Source organism: Haliotis asinina, chromosome 3 (genome assembly GCF_037392515.1).
Source record: "Haliotis asinina isolate JCU_RB_2024 chromosome 3, JCU_Hal_asi_v2, whole genome shotgun sequence".
Classification (NCBI taxonomy): domain Eukaryota; kingdom Metazoa; phylum Mollusca; class Gastropoda; order Lepetellida; family Haliotidae; genus Haliotis; species Haliotis asinina.
Window position 1 is genome coordinate 17,032,537 of NC_090282.1, and position 20,967 is coordinate 17,053,503.

Consider the following 20,967-nt stretch of genomic DNA (forward strand, 5'->3'; position numbering starts at 1 on the left):
TGGGACTCCTACAGATTGTTCAGCTTGACCTGGACTATTCTACGTATGCATGACCCACAAGGTCAAATGGCACAGAAGGCAGCTCGAGTTAACTCGGGAGCAGAGAACGTTATTAATGTTTGTTCGTGCCAAACATCCGTACATCGGAAACATTAAACCAGCTGTAGTTTATTAAGAGGTAAGGACATTTCTGACAATTTCTCGACACAGAGATGTCAGACGACAGCCTTGTCTCGGCTATTAACAATCACCTGCACCCCTTCACAACAGTAGATCCAACGAGTTGTGACACGTTCACGCAATGCATTAGTATTTACAAGTCAAGGTCAAGCAGAACAAGCTGTAGGACATGGCGTACAATTTCTCGACGCTGAGATTGGTTCGCCAAATCAGATTTACAATGAAATGTTTTTGAAAAACATTAGCAACGCAAGTATGATGAAACGAATACAATCAAACGTGTGATACATCATGTGCATTCATCTTGTAATTATCTTGAACAACGTACCACCTGAATTCCTGCTATCGCCCAGTGATTATCCAACCAGTGACAAAATGCCTCTGATTCTATAAGATCTATCAAATAAATCCCTTTAGACAGAAACTGATGCATAAATTATATTTCGCTACAACATGTTAAGCTGGACCTGAGCTTCTCTACATATGCAAGACACGGGAGGCACAATCGGCAGGTCGAGTTAACTTCGAATCATCACATTGGGGAGCAGAGAATGTTATTAATGCGAAACATGCATACATGGATACGTTACCGCACGAATCGGGGTAAAAATAACAACCTGTAGTTTCTTTATTAAAGAAAGTTAGGACATTGCTGACCATTCCTCGGCATTGAGATGTCAAACGGTGACCTTGTCTCTGCTGCTCGCATATGTTAGCAATCAGCTGACAAATGTGCACACTTCCATAACCAGCCACGGTCACGCAATGCATTAAGTATTCACTTGATCAGGTCAAGCTGAACATGCCGCCCATGCTATTGCGGATCGATTTCCCAATCGGTGCTCAACTTATCCTTGTTTGCTTGTAAATAACATACGTGGTGAAAGGTTCCGTATAGCATTCTTGAAAATGAAAGCGCACTTGCTTATCCTGACTACCCTAACGACTGTGGCAGCGGTGTCAGGTCACTGTAGTCTGCATGCATTGAAAACGTACCGGTTAATTTCACTTTAAACCAAAAATGAAAATCGAATAAAGTGAAATTACCATTGCATAAAGCAAGACAACGCTTGTGCCCACACTGCCAGGGTGACATTGGACTTCCACAGACATTCCCGCTTGCCATAAAAGCCGACTCGGCTTGTCGTAAGAGTCGACTGACGAGACCGGGTGGTCAGGCTCGCTGACTTGGTTGACACACGTCATCGATTCACATTTGAGCAGCTCGATGCTCATGCTGTTGATCACTGGATTGTCTGGTCCAGACTCGATTATTTACAGACCGCCGCCATATAGCTGGAATATTGATGCGGCGTAAAACTAAACTCACTCATTCATTCAGTAAGACAACATGAGATTCACACCCTACAGTGGCCTGCACTCATTCCGGATCTGAGGCCAATAGAATGCCTTTGGGACTAGATTCATAGAAAACTGAATGGCCTCCAATCAAGGCAGACAACTGCAGCTAAACTTGATCAGGCATATCGCAGAGTATGCACCCAAGTGCCCATGGCCTTCATTAACCGGATAATTCATCCATACACCTGGAGGGAAAATGTTTGTGATGTACTTAAGCAAAAATAAATGCATTCATGATTACATTTGTAATACACCCGTTGTAGGGTCTAATCGTCCAAATACATGTAAAAACCATAAGCTATGTGACCAAGCCACATGGAACTTGTTTGTTATTACTTTATCCTGCAACCTTCATCCTTATCACTACCGCAGCGTACATTGTCTTGTCAGTTACCCTGTACCTCTTTGTCACTTCCTTTGTTTACATACATACATACATACATACATACATACATACATACATACATACATACATACATACATACATACATACATACATACATACATACATACATTCAACGTGTTGTTCATCTTAATCATGAGCTAATATCCCAGTCAAAGACCACATACCACGCAGTGACAACGTTTTAGTTAACTTCAGATCTTGAAATCTCTACGTGCCTACCATTAACATCGCGTATCAATGATAATTCTACACGTTCCAGGGACTCGTGAAGGTCCCGGGGTATAATAGGCCTTCACCAACCCATGTTTGCCATAAAAGGTGACTGTGCTTGTCATAAGAGGCGACTAACGGGATCGGGTGGTCAGGCTCGCTGACTTGGTTAACACATGTCATCGGTTCCCCATTGCGCAGATCGATGCTCATGTTTTAGATCACTGGATTGCCTCGTCCAGACTCGATTATTTACAGACCGCCGCCATATAGCTGGAATATTGCTGAGTGCGGCGTAAAACTAAACTCACTAACTCACTCACACGTTCTAGGTCAAAACTAAAAGATTGCAAGCGTCTTGATAAACATGGACCCTCAATGCCTCCATCTTGAATGGAGCTTCATGCAGCAACCACCTAATGGACAACCTACAAGTGAAGGGTGGAAAGCGAGATACCACAGACTAACCAAGTACTTGCGTCTCTCCTGCAGAGATCTTATCACAGCCATCAACATGGAGATTCATACAGAAACAACCTCACGGACATCTTCAAGACGGACATTGTGTACAAGACAGGTCATCAGGACTCATTTATCTCTGTGTACGTAAAGGGACTCTGTTCAGGATATACTATGTGTTATTGTTGATAAGTGCAGCCTCATTCGTATCATGTGTCAGCATTAAGGCATCAGCAGCAATATTTGGCATTTTAGAATTTTGAAGTAAGAGTTGGGTATTGTTAATATTTTATATTGGGCATAGCACCCACACTATATGGGCAAGCTCCGTCACAGACACGGGAACAGCACCAATCATACATAGTCGCGCGGTAAAGTTAGACACATGGTTTCAAATTTCTTGATGTGAAATATTTGTTGAGACGTTTAATATATACTTTTTATGACACTAACTATTAATCATTATTTAGTACTGAGCCTCACAACAAAGCCAGACTCCAGATTTGAATATCCTTCTCTGAAATATTTATTGAATCTGTCCGAATTAACCAATACCTGAATGTGAAATGTAAATTACAACGATCATATGATTATTATCTGAAGTCTGATTGAGACGATGATCACTCTCCTGCCGTCATTGCGTATATATATTTGCTGCGCGGGATGACGACATCAAGAATCAGACATCAGTGATTATGTACTGTATCGCACTATTGGTATTTACACAGCTTCGTTTGCCCACAGGCACGCTGCAGCGCAAATGGGGTTGCGCAGCACAGGGGATATGACAAGTCTTCTTATATGCGAGCAAAACATGTACCCTTTTTTTTCGTTCAACACTGCGAACATTAAAGGTCACATGCAACCAAAAAATCAAACATAATTAAAACACAATTATCACTTATTCGTGACACATTGCTGCTTGTAAAAAAAAAACAAATAAAAAATCATAAGCGTACAATCGCGATTCAAAAGTGCAATATTTTGTACTTGGGCTTACTTCCCTCGAAACGAAGCCTTTGGGAGACCGAACTCAGCCATAGCGGGTAGGGGTGCACTCAAGTGTAAAGACGGCTGCCGATTGGCTGGTTCATTTGCTGATACGCCGAGGGCTCATCTTGGGTTTTGTTGTTTTGGGGTTTTTTTGTTTTGAGTTGTATTCTTTCATTCAAAACAATTATGTCCATTGTGCAGACAAACGATTAAACTGGCATGTATATTCTGAGGTGGAGACATCACGGCAGTCACCATGGCAGATTAGTTATAGTCAGTTTTAAAAGTTAGGTTTTCAAAATGTGACGGATTTGTAGCCGCCCTGTTTTTATTTGTGTATATGCCCGAATGGGAGCAGGCTACGTTTCAGGAGAATTAGGCATAAACGGATGAAAATGTGTACCAAATATTGCATGACTTTACTACAAATCACATATCGGCCAATCCCTGCGCTAATAATTCTCCTGGAATATACAACGGCTTAGAGAAATTAAGTTTGAAGTTCAAAGCGAAGCAGCTTTAATCATAAGGGTTATGGCAGCTGCCAAATTATAATCAGATAGTCACCTGAACTAATGAAATTTGAACAAATTTTGAGTGGTGAATCCTCCAATTCAGGCCAAGATTACCCAGGGGATAGAGCGGCGCCGAGCCAGGACGCTGGGTCTGTAATGTTCTCATTGATCTAATAGATTCTATTATCCGGACGCTAATTTAATAAACGATTCAAATTACTTTCCCCCACAAAAGCAAACAAAACATGCAGCTCCGTAGACATGTACTTGTACGTGCGTGCATAATAGTACTGTTGAATTTACAATCGTAATATTGTACAGGTCATCTTGGCTTGTTCCCACAGGTCATTCAGGTCATTCAAAGTTACTGATGTAAATCAACACGATCTGAGTTATAAATCAACATATTTCAGTTTCTGATTACTAAAACTGTAATACATGTTCACATTTTATCAGTTACCGTGGTCACACTAGCAAAGACTCAGGATGTACCCAGTTGCTCTGCACATGTGGACAATGCCGTGATGCACATCTGTAATTACAGTTCAGTTATAGTTTGTCCTAGTTAATAAACACAACGATTCTTGTCAAAAACACACACATTTACATTGTCAAGTTTTCATGAACCAAACAGATGAAAAAAACACCAGCTATTTCGGACCAATTTCAGGGACCAACTCTAGCACGTCCACATCACTCAGTCCTATGTCATGGCATGATTACACAATACACCTCCAAAGTAGATGGGGTTAATGCTTCAGAGGTATGACACACCTTTTAACTTTAACGTATACCTGGTGCGGGAAGCAGAGACCTGCATACCAATGCTTAAGTGAATGCTGATGCTCAGTGAAGACTAACTATTAGCATGGATATATGATCACTAAATACGTGGAAACAGGTACTCACATGTTTGGTGACAAGGAATGGCGTGTACTGTTCTGACGATGTCGCGTTGTGTGAGGCGTCCTTGGTCACTACTGGCACCAATAGACTGTGGTCGTCTCCTGTCACGTACCGCAGCTTCAGAAAGAGATCACGGCTCCAAGGGTTGCTCAGCAGTGTCAACGACTGACAGTGGTCGCAGGCCAGTGCTGTTGAGGCATTGGTGTGAGCGATAGGGTGGAATCAGGGAGTTTGGTTTTATTCCGCTTTTAGAAACAGTAGGACAGCGACATCCTGGAAATGTGCTTCATATTTCGTATCGATATGGTCCAACGTCAAACTCTACGCCTTAAGACTGGAGTGTTAAAGTTTAAGATACTGCTCAGTCGTCTTGGAAGCTTTCAGTGACTCCTGATTTCATGGGTTATGAGTTAATGTTGCCATGATGTCCAGTAAGTTGTTATTAAAAAAATATTCACTGACGGATTATTGTTGGACATGAAATAAAGAGTGTAATCCACGGATATCCTCTTGAGGTTTTACATATAGGGTGTAAATATGACTAGTGCCTCTGTTGGTTGCATATCGAAATCTTGCGGTTTCCATGTGTGTTGTACATACAATATTCGATAATGAAAATGTTCGCATTTACTCACAATTAATATTCAGGCCTCCTTTCACAAAGCACTGAGGTGATCGTAAATCACAAAGGTAACTTAAAGAATGGGACTTAAGTTCAGATTAACATCAGTAACAGTTGCTTTGTGGAAGGAGACCCTTAAAGCAGCACTTAAATTGCGAACATGATTGCATAACATGCACATGTAGTAAGCAAAGAATTGAAATGTTGTTTTTGTTGTGCGTGTGCGTGCTTTCTTACTATTCGTCGGTTCACTTGAATGCAAACCGACTTGATATGTCAATGGGGAAGTGTAGACAACCTGAGCTTGCTTCATCTGTAACGTCAGACAAGGCAACAAAAAGTATCAATACTAGGTATGACCGGGCACCAAACCACAGTCATTCCAGTCTCCAAACACAAGCTCTGTCCACTACACTATGGACAGACTGTTGGAGAGTATCAAGTAACCCTATGTAATGGCTTGTGTAACATCTCTTACACTCTTAAAATATACTGTCGTGGTGACATACAAAGAAAGGTCGTTTTTATTCACCCAGTACAACTGTGTGAAGCAGGGTGAACAGTTTACACAGAGACTACCGGGGAAAGTCATGATGACACTCAGCCAGATGAACTAACCAGCCAGTGCTCTCGATCCTTGTCCTTGGCTTGCCATTCTGCTGGTCTGTCCCCCTCTTCCCGTTGTCTGTCACTCTCCTTCTGCTTGCCTTTCTTATCTGGACTGAACGCAGATAACCGGGGTCATAGGTTGGGTGAAGGAGAGATTATTTTTTGTACATTAAGTATTGATGTAATACTCTTGAATGGCACATACCATCACCGCAGCGCTGAAATCCACACCTCAATTAATGATGCATAGGTTGCAAACTGCACACCTGACAGATGATCAGACCACAGTGATACATCTAATTGATTACAACAACCTTTAATAAATAAAATATGGAATTCTGGGCAATGACATAAACTACCCGGAACCCTTAAAGCTGAAGATACGTGTTCCATGTGCTTGAGGCGGGAGGATAAAAAATAAACGAACGGATGACTATTTATTTGCATGTTATACTGCATATCACAGACTCATATTTAACATATTAACGTACAATCAACATCCTATAAATTGTTAAAATCTGACCAAAAGCTCATATGATGAAGACACAAACCTTTTGTCCTTAACCTGTACACATGCAGCAATATCACTTTTAAGTGAAGGTCAAGACTTTGTTCCGATTGTGAGATCAACACTTTCCAGCAGTTGTCAGTCAACTAGAACAGCTAGTATCACTTACAAAGTGTGGTGCAGCTTGCAGACAATCTGCGCCTGATTTCCTAACATGCACAAAGGGCAAGTCCATTCATGCTGTTCCCCAAGGTGAAATAGATAAAACCCACACTCCTCGCACCCAAAAATGCCATGAATGTATGTTTTAGATGGTTTACACAGGTTTGGCAAAATTCAGTGTATGTGGCCTAAAATGATAAAGTAATGTCCTTGAAAGGCATATAGAAGTCAAAGGTGACACAAAAGGGATAACAGAACAGGTTTGAGCAAAAGACATAACAGCCAGTCCAGATAAATTGTTATATCCCAAGTGCTTTTGAACTTTCAGTTTAGTATTGCTGGTAATACTCAAATCATCAGGGGAGTATGACCATCAGAGGATACAAATGACAGTTGATTATTTGCTGTTTTATGCAGTCTATTCAAAATTTCTTGCGTACAGTTGCATGTGCTATTTCATTTCACATTGTACATCCCCAACACTAAGTATTTTTATGTCTAATTTCTTTTTGTATTTATCAGTTGGTTTTGTAAACCAGAAACTGTAAGGTCTGATTTGATAGTAATGATTCATGGACTCAGCCCATCAGATAGGATTATCCCTGACACTCATTTATAAAACAGTAAGAAGCACATTTTAGTTTGTATGAGATGAGTATAGTGTAGTTTGTTATTTTCTGATACTTTGCATATAATTCTCAAGTCAGTGTATGTTTCACGGGGTTTCAAAGTTCATTTCATGTTTCAATTACTACATGTAACATCTTCATGTGGACCTGAGGATCAGTGTGAATAATTTCACAAATACAGGATCCTCACAGCTGGACATTCCCTATTGGATGACTGCTTGTTGAATGTTAGAATGTGTATCAACATTACTTCTCTCTGTTGGCGTGCCATGAACTGTACATAAAGTGACCATCATCCTCTTTGCCCAGTCTGCCATGTGTCTACAAAATGTGTACAAAATTCTCTTCACTGAATCGACCCTGAAGATCAAGGTTAGAATTAATCTTCAGTAACCCTTGTTGTGAGAGGCACCTGAGGGGATTGGTTGATCAGACTCACTGACTGGGTTGACTGGGTTGTAAAACTAAATTCATTAACTCACTCTTCAAAAACAGCTGTCATGTGCCTTGTACAATAACAGAATTCTCTTCACTGAATCGACCCTGAAGATCAAGGTTAGAATTGATCTTCAGTAACCCTTGTTGTGAGAGGCACCTGAGGGGATCGGTTGATCAGACTCACTGACTGGGTTGACTGAGTTGTAAAACTAAATGCATTAACTCTCTCTTCAAAAACAGCTGTCATGTGCCTTGTACAATAACAGAATTCTCTTCACTGAGTCTGCCAAGTGCCTTCAGAAAGTGTTCTCTTCTCTCATTCTGTCATGTGCCAGAGCTGCTGTCAGGTTCTACTAGCACCTCACCACTGTCAGACTTTTCAACAGATAATGTCAAGGAATCAATGCTACTTTCTACACACACTTCACTAGCTTTGTGGTTGTTTTTCCTTTGATTTCTGGGACTGTTCGGCGATGTGTCTCTGGATAATGACCGGAAATATCTGTCACGGAAGGAGGCCCCAGCAAAGTGATCGACATCATACGAAGCTCCAAAGTCATCCTCCTCCTCCTAAAAGATGCACAATGAAATTAAGATGAGGAGGATTCATGGCAGTCTCCAAATGACTATTGCAACATTTAGTGTATGTGAGAACATGAGGAGAGATGCCATCATCAACATTCAAAAACTACTCTAGAGATGCCCTTATTACAAGTGAGGTGTTCTGTGTACAAGGGGGTTTTCTGTCTACAGGGAGGTGTCCTGTCTATAGAGGTGTAATGTCTATGGGGGTGTCATACCTGGTGTTCTTGCACCTTCTCCATGGTGATGAGTCTATGACCCACATGAGTTAACAGGCAGGGAAGGTGTCCTGTCTATGGGGGAGGTGTCCTGTCTATAGGAGAGGTGTCCTGTCTATGGGGGAGGTGTCCTGTCTACACAAGATGTTTCCTGTCTATAGGGGTGGTGTCCTGTCTATGCAGGAGGTGTCCTGTCTATAGGGGAGGTGTCCTGTCTATTGAGGAGGTGTCCTCTCTATGGGGGAGGTGTCCTACCTGATGTTCTTGCACCTTCTCCATGGTGATGAGTCTACGGCCCACACGAGTTGTCAGACATTGTTCTGAGTTGGCCACGACCTGGAAGCACGGGTGTCGTGGCACATTGGCATCAGAGTACCTGCAGGATAAACACTACAGTAGTCTCCTTGCATGAGTGAGTGAGTGAGAGACAGAGAGAGAGAACGAGTTATATTTTTGAGAAAGAGGGAATATGTAATGCCCTTAATGTAAGTCTCACACAATGGGAATATTTCTCCATTCCTTGACACGAATATATTCTCAACTCTACAAGATGTATAGAATGACATGCTGTTAATGAATTAAGCAACATTCTCAACTGATGAATCAGTGAGCTGAATGGTTATACATCCAAAAACTGTTGATCAGCCACAGGGCTGTGTACATGAGGATGTCTGTTACTTACTCTGTTCGGATTGTGGGGAACCAAAAGACTAGACGACCATGAAGACGGAGAAACTTAGCGGAGAAGTTGAGAAGATCCTTAAATATGTCAGACAGCTGGTACTGTTGGCGCTGAGGGATATGATTCTCCCTGCTGTGAAGTGAACAGATAGGTCACAAGTAGGTTTTGCTTGTTTCTTGTTTAATGCTGACTAAGCAATATGTAACAATCAAACTAGAGCCTATAAAACACTGAGTCTTGACCTGACAAACCAGTTGTTGCTATCACAGAGCCTGGCTGACTGATCCAGTCAGTTGCCTTGTATCACAGTGCATGGACCTGGTTTAATAAAGCAATCATAACTATATAACTGCTGTATCTCTACATCAGACATCCAACAGTCACAGCACTACAATCTCTTTGTGAAGCTGGGCCATGGGAATCCCACACCCAGGGAGCATGAACGCTGCATCTACTTGTCTGTAGCTCTGGCGTGAGTCAGTTTAGTATTACGCCGCACTCAGCAATATTCCAGCTATATAGTGGTTGTCTGTAAATAATAGAGTCTGGACCAGACAATCCAGTGATCAAGAGCATGAGCATGAGCATCAAGTCAGTAAGTCTGACCACCCAATCCCATTTTAGTCGACAAGTATGGGTTACCTGCAGCTATGGATGGAGTGTATGGAGAAGACGTTGCCAACAACATTGTATCATGGTGTACACAACTATCATAAAACGGCATGGATTCCTTCATTGATGTCACAATGGCACTGACATATGAAGTGAGTGAGTGAGTTGAGTTTTACGCTGCACTCAGCATTATTCCAGCTATATGGCGGCGGTCTGTAAATAATTGAGTCTGAACCAGAAAATCCCATGATCAACAACATGAGCACTGATCTGCACAACTGGGAACTGATGACATGTGTCAACCAAGTCAGCAAGCCTGACCACTCGATTCTGTTAGTCGCCTCTTCAACAAACACAGTCACGTTTTATGGCAAGCATGGGTTGCTGAAGGCCTATTATACCCCCGACCTTCACGGGTCACTGACATAAGAAGACCTATCAAATGTCTTGTGATTGCTTCCCTGTTTGCAGAATACTGCACTCCCCCAATGTTCCAGCCATATGACAGTAGTCAGCAAATAACTGTCCAGACCAGGAAATCCAGTGCCTGACCAGCAGATTATGTTAGTTGCCATGTACGACAAGTGCAGGTTGCTGAAATACAGTTCTATACTGACTCATCCTCAGAGATCTCCTTCTCATTGTTGCCGATCTTCTTGGCTGGTTCCCGGATTCCATAGGGAGCTGGACATGAAATACACAAGAAAGATTCACATACTTCATCAGACCTGGCAGCACTACTGCAGACTGAAACTTGAGAGGATAGTTTAAAGTAGTTCTCACATAAATATACATAATTCACATAAATATAGTCTCAAAAGAAAATTTTAAAAATGTAAGGTCAAGGACATGTGTAGAGTATGTATCTGGGTCTAGATTGTCGGAGCTGTCTTAGCGCTAAGATAGTCAGAGGTGTCATACATTAGCATTATATTATGGCTGCACTTGACACTCAGGTATAATCATTCTTTCTGTACTTGATACTCTGGTATAATCATTTTTTCTGTACTTGGTACTCTGGTATAATCATTCTTTCTGTACTAGATACTCTGGTAGAATCATTCTCTCTTTACTTGATTCTCTGGTATAATCATTCTTTCTGTACTAGATACTCTGGTACAATCATTCTCTCTTTACTTGATTCTCTGGTATAATCATTCTTTCTGTACTTGATGTTCTGGTATAATCAGTCTTCCTGTACATAGTACTCTGGCATAATCCTTCTTTCTGTACTTGGTACTCTGGTATAATCATTCTTTCTGTACTTGATACTCTGGTATAATCATTTTTTCTGTACTTGATACTCTGGTACAATCATTCTTTCTGTACTTGATGCTCTGGTAAAATCATTCCTTTTTTATTTGGTACTCTGGTATAATCAGTCTTTCTGTACTTGGTACTCTGGTACAATAATTCTTTCTGTACTTGGTACTCTGGAATAATCATTCTTTCTGTACTTGGTACTCTGGTACAATCATTCTTTCTGTACTTGATACTCTGGTACAATCCTTCTTTCTGTACTTGGTACTCTGGTATAAACATTCTTTCTGTACTTGGTACTCTGGTATAATCAATTTTTCTGTACTTGGTACTCTGGTATAATCATTCTTTCTGTACCAGATACTCTGGTATAATCATTCTCTCTTTACTTGATTCTCTGGTATAATCATTTTTTCTGTACTTGATCCTCTGGTACAATCGTTCTTTCTGTACTTGGTACTCTGGTACAATCATTCTTTCTTTACTTGGTACTCTGGTACAATCATTCTTTCTGTACTTGATACTCTGGTACAATCGTTCTTTCTGTACTTGGTACTCTGGTATAATCAGTCTTTCTGTACTTGATACTCTGGTAAAATCATTCTTTCTGTACTTGGTACTCTGGTATAATCATTCTTTCTGTACTTGATACTCTGGTATAATCGTGTTTTCTGTACTTGATACTCTGGTACAATCATTCTTTCTGTACTTGATACTCTGGTACAATCCTTCTTTCTGTACTTGGTACTCTGGTATAAACATTCTTTCTGTACTTGGTACTCTGGTACAATCATTTTTTCTGTACTTGGTACTCTGGTATAATCATTCTTTCTGTACCAGATACTCTGGTATAATCACTCTCTCTTTACTTGATTCTCTGGTATAATCATTTTTTCTGTACTTGATCCTCTGGTACAATCGTTCTTTCTGTACTTGGTACTCTGGTATAATCATTCTTTCTGTACTTGGTACTCTGGTATAATCGTTTTTTCTGTACTTGATACTCTGGTACAATCATTTTTTCTGTACTTGGTACTCTGGCATAATCCTTCTTTCTGTACTTGGTGCTCTGGTATAATCATTCTTTCTCTACTTGATAGTCTGGTACAATCATTCTTTCTGTACTTGATACTCTGGTACAATCGTTCTTTCTGTACTTGGTACTCTGGTACAATTATTCTTTCTGTACTTGATACTCTGGTACAATCATTCTTTCTGTACTTGATGCTCTGGTAAAATCATTCCTTTTGTATTTGGTACTCTGGTACAATCATTTTCTCTGTACTTCATACTCTGGTACAATCATTCTTTCTGTACTTGGTAATCTGGTATAATCATTCTCTCTGTACTTGATGCTCTGGTACAATCATTCTTTCTGTACTTGATACTCTGGTACAATCCTTCTTTCTGTACTTGGTACTCTGGTATAAACATTCTTTCTGTACTTGGTACTCTGGTATAATCATTTTTTCTTTACTTGGTACTCTGGTATAATCATTCTTTCTGTACTAGACACTCTGGTATAATCATTCTCTCTTTACTTGATTCTCTGGTATAATCATTCTTTCTCTACTAGATACTCTGGTACAATCATTCTCTCTTTACTTGATTCTCTGGTATAATCATTCTTTCTGTACTTGATGTTCTGGTATAATCAGTCTTCCTGTACTTGGTACTCTGGCATAATCCTTCTTTCTGTACTTGGTACTCTGGTATAATCAGTCTTTCTGTACTTGATACTCTGGTATAATCATTTTTTCTGTACTAGATCCTCTGGTACAATCGTTCTTTCTGTACTTGGTACTCTGGTACAATCATTCTTTCTTTACTTGGTACTCTGGTACAATCATTCTTTCTGTACTTGACACTCTGGTACAATCGTTCTTTCTGTACTTGGTACTCTGGTATAATAAGTCTTTCTGTACTTGATACTCTGGTATAATCATTCTTTCTGTACTTGGTACTCTGGTATAATCATTCTTTCTGTACTTGGTACTCTGGTATAATCGTTTTTTCTGTACTTGATACTCTGGTATAATCATTCTTTCTGTACTTGATACTCTGGTACAATCCTTCTTTCTGTACTTGGTACTCTGGTATAAACATTCTTTCTGTACTTGGTACTCTGGTACAATCATTTTTTCTGTACTTGGTACTCTGGTATAATCATTCTTTCTGTACCAGATACTCTGGTATAATCACTCTCTCTTTACTTGATTCTCTGGTATAATCATTTTTTCTGTACTTGATCCTCTGGTACAATCGTTCTTTCTGTACTTGGTACTCTGGTATAATCATTCTTTCTGTACTTGGTACTCTGGTATAATCGTTTTTTCTGTACTTGATACTCTGGTACAATCATTCTTTCTGTACTTGATGCTCTGGTAAAATCATTCCTTTTGTATTTGGTACTCTGGTACAATCATTTTCTCTGTACTTCATACTCTGGTACAATCATTCTTTCTGTACTTGGTAATCTGGTATAATCATTCTCTCTGTACTTGATGCTCTGGTACAATCATTCTTTCTGTACTTGATACTCTGGTACAATCCTTCTTTCTGTACTTGGTACTCTGGTATAAACATTCTTTCTGTACTTGGTACTCTGGTATAATCATTTTTTCTTTACTTGGTACTCTGGTATAATCATTCTTTCTGTACTAGACACTCTGGTATAATCATTCTCTCTTTACTTGATTCTCTGGTATAATCATTCTTTCTCTACTAGATACTCTGGTACAATCATTCTCTCTTTACTTGATTCTCTGGTATAATCATTCTTTCTGTACTTGATGTTCTGGTATAATCAGTCTTCCTGTACTTGGTACTCTGGCATAATCCTTCTTTCTGTACTTGGTACTCTGGTATAATCAGTCTTTCTGTACTTGATACTCTGGTATAATCATTTTTTCTGTACTAGATCCTCTGGTACAATCGTTCTTTCTGTACTTGGTACTCTGGTACAATCATTCTTTCTTTACTTGGTACTCTGGTACAATCATTCTTTCTGTACTTGACACTCTGGTACAATCGTTCTTTCTGTACTTGGTACTCTGGTATAATCAGTCTTTCTGTACTTGATACTCTGGTATAATCATTCTTTCTGTACTTGGTACTCTGGTATAATCATTCTTTCTGTACTTGGTACTCTGGTATAATCGTTTTTTCTGTACTTGATACTCTGGTACAATCATTTTTTCTGTACTTGGTACTCTGGCATAATCCTTCTTTCTGTACTTGGTGCTCTGGTATAATCATTCTTTCTCTACTTGATACTCTGGTACAATCATTTTTTCTGTACTTCATACTCTGGTACAATCGTTCTTTCTGTACTTGGTACTCTGGCACAATTATTCTTTCTGTACTTGATACTCTGGTACAATCATTCTTTCTGTACTTGATGCTCTGGTAAAATCATTCTTTCTGTACTTGGTACTCTGGTACAATCATTTTTTCTGTACTTCATACTCTGGTACAATCGTTCTTTCTGTACTTGGTAATCTGGTATAATCAGTCTCTCTGTACTTGATGCTCTGGTACAATCATTCTTTCTGTACTTGATACTCTGGTACAATCCTTCTTTCTGTACTTGGTACTCTGGTATAAACATTCTTTCTGTACTTGGTACTCTGGTATAATCATTTTTTCTTTACTTGGTACTCTGGTATAATCATTCTTTCTGTACTAGACACTCTGGTATAATCATTCTCTCTTTACTTGATTCTCTGGTATAATCATTCTTTCTCTACTAGATAATCTGGTATAATCATTCTCTCTTTACTTGATTCTCTGGTATAATCATTCTTTCTGTACTTGATGTTCTGGTATAATCAGTCTTCCTGTACTTGGTACTCTGGCATAATCCTTCTTTCTGTACTTGGTACTCTGGTATAATCATTCTTTCTGTACTTGATACTCTGGTATAATCATTTTTTCTGTACTTGATACTCTGGTACAATCGTTCTTCCTGTACTTGATACTCTGGTACAATTATTCTTTCTGTACTTGATACTCTGGTACAATCATTCTTTCTGCACTTGATGCTCTGGTAAAATCATTCCTTTTGTATTTGGTACTCTGGTATAATCAGTCTTCCTGTACTTGGTACTCTGGTACAATCATTCTTTCTGTACTTGGTACTCTGGTATAATCATTCTTTCTGTACTTGATACTCTGGTATAATCGTTTTTTCTGTACTTGATGCTCTGGTACAATCATTTTTTCTGTACTTGGTACTCTGGTATAATGAGTCTTTCTGTACTTGATACTCTGGTATAATCCTTCTTTCTGTACTTGATACTCTGGTATATTCATTCTTTGTGTACTTGGTACTTTGGTATAATCATTCTTTCTGTACATGATACTCTGGTATAATCATTCTTTCTGTACCAGATACTCTGGTATAATCATTCTCTCTTTTCTTGATTCTCTGGTATAATCAGTCTTTCTGTACTTGATCCTCTGGTACAATCACTCTTTCTGTACTTGGTACTCTGGTACAATCATTCTTTCTTTACTTGGTACTCTGGTACAATCATTCTTTCTGTACTTGATACTCTGGTACAATCATTCTTTCTGTACTTGGTACTCTGGTATAATCATTCTTTCTGTACTTGGTACTCTGGTATAATCATTCTTTCTGTACTTGGTACTCTGGTATAAACATTCTTTCTGTACTTGGTACTCTGGTATAATCATTTTTTCTTTACTTGGTACTCTGGTATAATCATTCTTTCTGTACTAGACACTCTGGTATAATCATTCTCTCTTTACTTGATTCTCTGGTATAATCATTCTTTCTCTACTAGATACTCTGGTACAATCATTCTCTCTTTACTTGATTCTCTGGTATAATCATTCTTTCTGTACTTGATGTTCTGGTATAATCAGTCTTCCTGTACTTGGTACTCTGGCATAATCCTTCTTTCTGTACTTGGTACTCTGGTATAATCAGTCTTTCTGTACTTGATACTCTGGTATAATCATTTTTTCTGTACTAGATCCTCTGGTACAATCGTTCTTTCTGTACTTGGTACTCTGGTACAATCATTCTTTCTTTACTTGGTACTCTGGTACAATCATTCTTTCTGTACTTGACACTCTGGTACAATCGTTCTTTCTGTACTTGGTACTCTGGTATAATCAGTCTTTCTGTACTTGATACTCTGGTATAATCATTCTTTCTGTACTTGGTACTCTGGTATAATCATTCTTTCTGTACTTGGTACTCTGGTATAATCGTTTTTTCTGTACTTGATACTCTGGTATAATCATTCTTTCTGTACTTGATACTCTGGTACAATCCTTCTTTCTGTACTTGGTACTCTGGTATAAACATTCTTTCTGTACTTGGTACTCTGGTACAATCATTTTTTCTGTACTTGGTACTCTGGTATAATCATTCTTTCTGTACCAGATACTCTGGTATAATCACTCTCTCTTTACTTGATTCTCTGGTATAATCATTTTTTCTGTACTTGATCCTCTGGTACAATCGTTCTTTCTGTACTTGGTACTCTGGTATAATCATTCTTTCTGTACTTGGTACTCTGGTATAATCGTTTTTTCTGTACTTGATACTCTGGTACAATCATTTTTTCTGTACTTGGTACTCTGGCATAATCCTTCTTTCTGTACTTGGTGCTCTGGTATAATCATTCTTTCTCTACTTGATAGTCTGGTACAATCATTCTTTCTGTACTTGATACTCTGGTACAATCGTTCTTTCTGTACTTGGTACTCTGGTACAATTATTCTTTCTGTACTTGATACTCTGGTACAATCATTCTTTCTGTACTTGATGCTCTGGTAAAATCATTCCTTTTGTATTTGGTACTCTGGTACAATCATTTTCTCTGTACTTCATACTCTGGTACAATCATTCTTTCTGTACTTGGTAATCTGGTATAATCATTCTCTCTGTACTTGATGCTCTGGTACAATCATTCTTTCTGTACTTGATACTCTGGTACAATCCTTCTTTCTGTACTTGGTACTCTGGTATAAACATTCTTTCTGTACTTGGTACTCTGGTATAATCATTTTTTCTTTACTTGGTACTCTGGTATAATCATTCTTTCTGTACTAGACACTCTGGTATAATCATTCTCTCTTTACTTGATTCTCTGGTATAATCATTCTTTCTCTACTAGATACTCTGGTACAATCATTCTCTCTTTACTTGATTCTCTGGTATAATCATTCTTTCTGTACTTGATGTTCTGGTATAATCAGTCTTCCTGTACTTGGTACTCTGGCATAATCCTTCTTTCTGTACTTGGTACTCTGGTATAATCAGTCTTTCTGTACTTGATACTCTGGTATAATCATTTTTTCTGTACTAGATCCTCTGGTACAATCGTTCTTTCTGTACTTGGTACTCTGGTACAATCATTCTTTCTTTACTTGGTACTCTGGTACAATCATTCTTTCTGTACTTGACACTCTGGTACAATCGTTCTTTCTGTACTTGGTACTCTGGTATAATCAGTCTTTCTGTACTTGATACTCTGGTATAATCATTCTTTCTGTACTTGGTACTCTGGTATAATCATTCTTTCTGTACTTGGTACTCTGGTATAATCGTTTTTTCTGTACTTGATACTCTGGTACAATCATTTTTTCTGTACTTGGTACTCTGGCATAATCCTTCTTTCTGTACTTGGTGCTCTGGTATAATCATTCTTTCTCTACTTGATACTCTGGTACAATCATTTTTTCTGTACTTCATACTCTGGTACAATCGTTCTTTCTGTACTTGGTACTCTGGCACAATTATTCTTTCTGTACTTGATACTCTGGTACAATCATTCTTTCTGTACTTGATGCTCTGGTAAAATCATTCTTTCTGTACTTGGTACTCTGGTACAATCATTTTTTCTGTACTTCATACTCTGGTACAATCGTTCTTTCTGTACTTGGTAATCTGGTATAATCAGTCTCTCTGTACTTGATGCTCTGGTACAATCATTCTTTCTGTACTTGATACTCTGGTACAATCCTTCTTTCTGTACTTGGTACTCTGGTATAAACATTCTTTCTGTACTTGGTACTCTGGTATAATCATTTTTTCTTTACTTGGTACTCTGGTATAATCATTCTTTCTGTACTAGACACTCTGGTATAATCATTCTCTCTTTACTTGATTCTCTGGTATAATCATTCTTTCTCTACTAGATAATCTGGTATAATCATTCTCTCTTTACTTGATTCTCTGGTATAATCATTCTTTCTGTACTTGATGTTCTGGTATAATCAGTCTTCCTGTACTTGGTACTCTGGCATAATCCTTCTTTCTGTACTTGGTACTCTGGTATAATCATTCTTTCTGTACTTGATACTCTGGTATAATCATTTTTTCTGTACTTCATACTCTGGTACAATCGTTCTTCCTGTACTTGATACTCTGGTACAATTATTCTTTCTGTACTTGATACTCTGGTACAATCATTCTTTCTGCACTTGATGCTCTGGTAAAATCATTCCTTTTGTATTTGGTACTCTGGTATAATCAGTCTTCCTGTACTTGGTACTCTGGTACAATCATTCTTTCTGTACTTGGTACTCTGGTATAATCATTCTTTCTGTACTTGATACTCTGGTATAATCGTTTTTTCTGTACTTGATGCTCTGGTACAATCATTTTTTCTGTACTTGGTACTCTGGTATAATGAGTCTTTCTGTACTTGATACTCTGGTATAATCCTTCTTTCTGTACTTGATACTCTGGTATATTCATTCTTTGTGTACTTGGTACTTTGGTATAATCATTCTTTCTGTACATGATACTCTGGTATAATCATTCTTTCTGTACCAGATACTCTGGTATAATCATTCTCTCTTTTCTTGATTCTCTGGTATAATCAGTCTTTCTGTACTTGATCCTCTGGTACAATCACTCTTTCTGTACTTGGTACTCTGGTACAATCATTCTTTCTTTACTTGGTACTCTGGTACAATCATTCTTTCTGTACTTGATACTCTGGTACAATCATTCTTTCTGTACTTGGTACTCTGGTATAATCATTCTTTCTGTACTTGGTACTCTGGTATAATCATTCTTTCTGTACTTGGTACTCTGGTATAAACATTCTTTCTGTACTTGGTACTCTGGTATAATCATTTTTTCTTTACTTGGTACTCTGGTATAATCATTCTTTCTGTACTAGACACTCTGGTATAATCATTCTCTCTTTACTTGATTCTCTGGTATAATCATTCTTTCTCTACTAGATACTCTGGTACAATCATTCTCTCTTTACTTGATTCTCTGGTATAATCATTCTTTCTGTACTTGATGTTCTGGTATAATCAGTCTTCCTGTACTTGGTACTCTGGCATAATCCTTCTTTCTGTACTTGGTACTCTGGTATAATCAGTCTTTCTGTACTTGATACTCTGGTATAATCATTTTTTCTGTACTAGATCCTCTGGTACAATCGTTCTTTCTGTACTTGGTACTCTGGTACAATCATTCTTTCTTTACTTGGTACTCTGGTACAATCATTCTTTCTGTACTTCACACTCTGGTACAATCGTTCTTTCTGTACTTGGTACTCTGGTATAATCAGTCTTTCTGTACTTGATACTCTGGTATAATCATTCTTTCTGTACTTGGTACTCTGGTATAATCATTCTTTCTGTACTTGGTACTCTGGTATAATCGTTTTTTCTGTACTTGATACTCTGGTATAATCATTCTTTCTGTACTTGATACTCTGGTACAATCCTTCTTTCTGTACTTGGTACTCTGGTATAAACATTCTTTCTGTACTTGGTACTCTGGTACAATCATTTTTTCTGTACTTGGTACTCTGGTATAATCATTCTTTCTGTACCAGATACTCTGGTATAATCACTCTCTCTTTACTTGATTCTCTGGTATAATCATTTTTTCTGTACTTGATCCTCTGGTACAATCGTTCTTTCTGTACTTGGTACTCTGGTATAATCATTCTTTCTGTACTTGGTACTCTGGTATAATCGTTTTTTCTGTACTTGATACTCTGGTACAATCATTTTTTCTGTACTTGGTACTCTGGCATAATCCTTCTTTCTGCACTTGGTGCTCTGGTATAATCATTCTTTCTCTACTTGATAGTCTGGTACAATCATTCTTTCTGTACTTGATACTCTGGTACAATCGTTCTTTCTGTACTTGGTACTCTGGTACAATTATTCTTTCTGTACTTGATACTCTGGTACAATCATTCTTTCTGTACTTGATGCTCTGGTAAAATCATTCCTTTTGTATTTGGTACTCTGGTACAATCATTTTCTCTGTACTTCATACTCTGGTACAATCATTCTTTCTGTACTTGGTAATCTGGTATAATCATTCTCTCTGTACTTGATGCTCTGGTACAATCATTCTTTCTGTACTTGATACTCTGGTACAATCCTTCTTTCTGTACTTGGTACTCTGGTATAAACATTCTTTCTGTACTTGGTACTCTGGTATAATCATTTTTTCTTTACTTGGTACTCTGGTATAATCATTCTTTCTGTACTAGACACTCTGGTATAATCATTCTCTCTTTACTTGATTCTCTGGTATAATCATTCTTTCTCTACTAGATACTCTGGTACAATCATTCTCTCTTTACTTGATTCTC

At 38.5% G+C, this 20,967-nt stretch overlaps 2 protein-coding genes across 2 annotated transcripts in view; both read right to left on the reverse strand.

Moving 5' to 3' along the window:
* LOC137278736 (uncharacterized) overlaps positions 1-6,986 on the reverse strand; it is a 27,203-nt gene extending 20,217 nt beyond the window's left edge. The window contains exons 1-3 of the mRNA XM_067811251.1: positions 6,940-6,986; positions 6,272-6,374; positions 5,035-5,196 (exon numbers count right to left, since the gene is read on the reverse strand). Coding sequence (XP_067667352.1) covers positions 5,035-5,196; positions 6,272-6,374; positions 6,940-6,986 — 312 coding nt within the window. The remainder of the gene's footprint in view (positions 1-5,034; positions 5,197-6,271; positions 6,375-6,939) is intronic.
* LOC137277561 (tRNA (guanine(10)-N2)-methyltransferase homolog) overlaps positions 6,676-20,967 on the reverse strand; it is a 26,912-nt gene continuing 12,620 nt past the window's right edge. The window contains exons 11-14 of the mRNA XM_067809353.1: positions 10,711-10,777; positions 9,482-9,613; positions 9,055-9,175; positions 6,676-8,569 (exon numbers count right to left, since the gene is read on the reverse strand). Coding sequence (XP_067665454.1) covers positions 8,324-8,569; positions 9,055-9,175; positions 9,482-9,613; positions 10,711-10,777 — 566 coding nt within the window. The 3' untranslated portion in view covers positions 6,676-8,323. The remainder of the gene's footprint in view (positions 8,570-9,054; positions 9,176-9,481; positions 9,614-10,710; positions 10,778-20,967) is intronic.